The 2,475-nt window shown below is 35.6% G+C and overlaps 1 protein-coding gene across 1 annotated transcript; it reads right to left on the bottom strand.

The window, feature by feature from the left end:
* Positions 1 to 1,357: 1,357 nt before the first annotated feature.
* Positions 1,358 to 2,274, bottom strand: LOC125776854 (piggyBac transposable element-derived protein 1-like). Its single transcript, XM_049450505.1, has one exon. The coding sequence runs from the start codon at positions 2,272 to 2,274 to the stop codon at positions 1,471 to 1,473; it is 804 nt and encodes a 267-aa protein (XP_049306462.1). The 3' UTR covers positions 1,358 to 1,470.
* Positions 2,275 to 2,475: the final 201 nt, after the last annotated feature.

Raw genomic sequence — 2,475 nt, 5'->3', positions numbered from 1 at the left:
ACGACAATCACCTTTTTTATGTTTTCTCTGAACCTTCATTCTCAATTAAAAAGTCTGTGCTTACCAAACCGGGCAATGCCCAAAGATAAATTTTCCTGCTGGCAGTAGTCACTACGCCGATTTTGTAACGCAGTTTTCATCGAAAAGATCAATAAGTGGCAAGTATAAGAGTTCCTGCAATTTATAGTAATTAATTAGACTTCCGTACGCTTGTCCACCAATAGCCATAGAAACAGAGATTCACGCTACGGAGTGCTTCCACAGATTTGTTTGGCCGTCATTTGAGCGTCGTTCAATTCTGCGCTTATATATCTATGTTATATGGTATACTCATTGATTCGATACTATTCAGAATAGATTCTGTAATAAAGTTGTCGTACGTTCCCGAAATGTCCATAAACACTTCAAAGTATTCCTTATATTCGAGAACCCTTTCAATGCGTATGTATATTAAATACTACCGAATGGAGTGCAGTCTCCACCGATTTGTCTTTTGTGTATGCGTTTTGGACTAGCTTCCAAAACTAAACTTTGTGAAATAAACTTTTACTAAAATATTAACCCTCTAACCGGCCAATTTTTGTTTGAGCTGAAAAAATTACCATACACTAATTTTTATACAAGGAACAAGAATCTGAAGTCAGATTTAAAAAAAATTCAATAGGTCACCTTCCAGGTTGGAAAAAGTGAGGTCTGCCTTAAGGCATACTTGCCTGTTGGCATGTAAAAAAATACGGATTAATTTATTGCAAATTATTTAAAAGAAAAATGTTTATTTCAATAATTTAAAGTAAAACGTATCAAATTCAAGTTTAGTTATATTATTTCATAAACAATATTAAATAAAATAAAAGATAAATTAAACATATATATTGCATAGCAGTAAAAATTCAAATTTAGTTATAATATAATATATACATAATACAAAAGTGTTTATGATTTTGTGTGAAACAACTGAAAACATTTTTTTGTCGATGATAAACATAAATTTAACTGACATTTTGTGCAATACATTTGGGTTAAAAATTTGCAGCCTGGCATCTTACACATATGTTTGCCGTCTCGTCCTAAAACATCTGGTATATGACCAATCCCATCGTATCGAATATCTGCTGGTGGTGCATAGGTGCGACGATAGCCAGTTCTCATTTGTGGACTTGCGCTTGATGGTCTACCCACTTTATTTTTATATCTTTCGTTTGATAGGTGACACAACACATCAGCAATTTCCACTCGAAAATCTGGCAACTTAATACGATGCCTGTGCGTAGGATCCACATCATGAATCCGGTGGTAGATGATATATGCGTTGACAACCGCTATATCCAGCATATGATAAAATAAACGTAACGTCCATTTTTTGGTTTTAAGACGGATATGATAGCGTCCTATTAGGCCATCCATTAAATCGACGCCACCCATATGCCGATTGTACTCTTTGACTATGGTTGGGCAATCGATATCCACATACTATTTTTTCTTTCTATCAAAGCGCGTCACTATTGGGGATTGACAGGTATCAGTAGAAGTGCAGAAAGGCTTAACGCCAGCATACGTGGAAACAAGTCGTACACATTGTGTGTCTTTCCACAGTACAGACGTTATGTCAACTCCAAAAACAGTACCTACAAATTCCTCGGCGTAGCCCCGTTCTTTATTTTTTACATCGATGTCCTTTGAGAGCTTACAATTTGGAAGTCTATTGGCACGAACCGTACCAAGTGCATAAATTCCTCTGCTTCGTAAATAAACAAGCAATGGCAATGACGTATAGAAATTATCAAAGTATACTATGTGATTTTTAAAGTTGGGCACGGTTTGTGTTAAGCGGACGACAACGTTTCCGGTTGCTCCCAAGTCAGGTGCATCTGCTACAACATCATTCTCACCAGCACCTCTGTAGACTTCAAAATTATACGAAAACCCATATGAGTCACATAACACAAAAAGCTTAACACCATATTTGTGAGTTTTATCTGGCATATATTGACGTAAGTTTGTTATCATCTTTGTGGGACACATTTGCTCGTCAATACATAGCCTTGGTGATTTGGGTACAGAATTAAAGCGTTCATTTAATGTATCTATGAGTGGACGAACTTTGTAGAGCTGATCGTACCCTTCCTCACCCTTTTTCTTCATACACGAACTGTCATTGAAGTGCAGGTATTTCTTGATTTCATAAAATCGTTTTGATGGCATCGCAACTCTAACAGATTCAAGTGAGTGTTTCGACCAATAACTTTCAATATTTGGATAGCGAAACACAGACATATATAATATTATACCAATGTAAATTTTCAAATCTTGTCTGGTCAAATTGAAATCAGAGTTTATGTTTTGCTGATGAGCGTACAGATTTGTTTGGCTGACAATATCGTCCAGCAATTTATTTGTAAAAAAATATGTAAAGCATTTAAAAGGAGTATCCAATTCATTAAAAGCTTGTGGTAATTTCTGTTCACCATTGAATAC

Source organism: Bactrocera dorsalis, chromosome 1, assembly GCF_023373825.1.
Source record: "Bactrocera dorsalis isolate Fly_Bdor chromosome 1, ASM2337382v1, whole genome shotgun sequence".
NCBI classification, from domain to species: domain Eukaryota; kingdom Metazoa; phylum Arthropoda; class Insecta; order Diptera; family Tephritidae; genus Bactrocera; species Bactrocera dorsalis.
The sequence above is the reverse complement of the archived record's forward strand: the minus strand, read 5'-3'. Positions and strand labels throughout refer to the sequence as shown.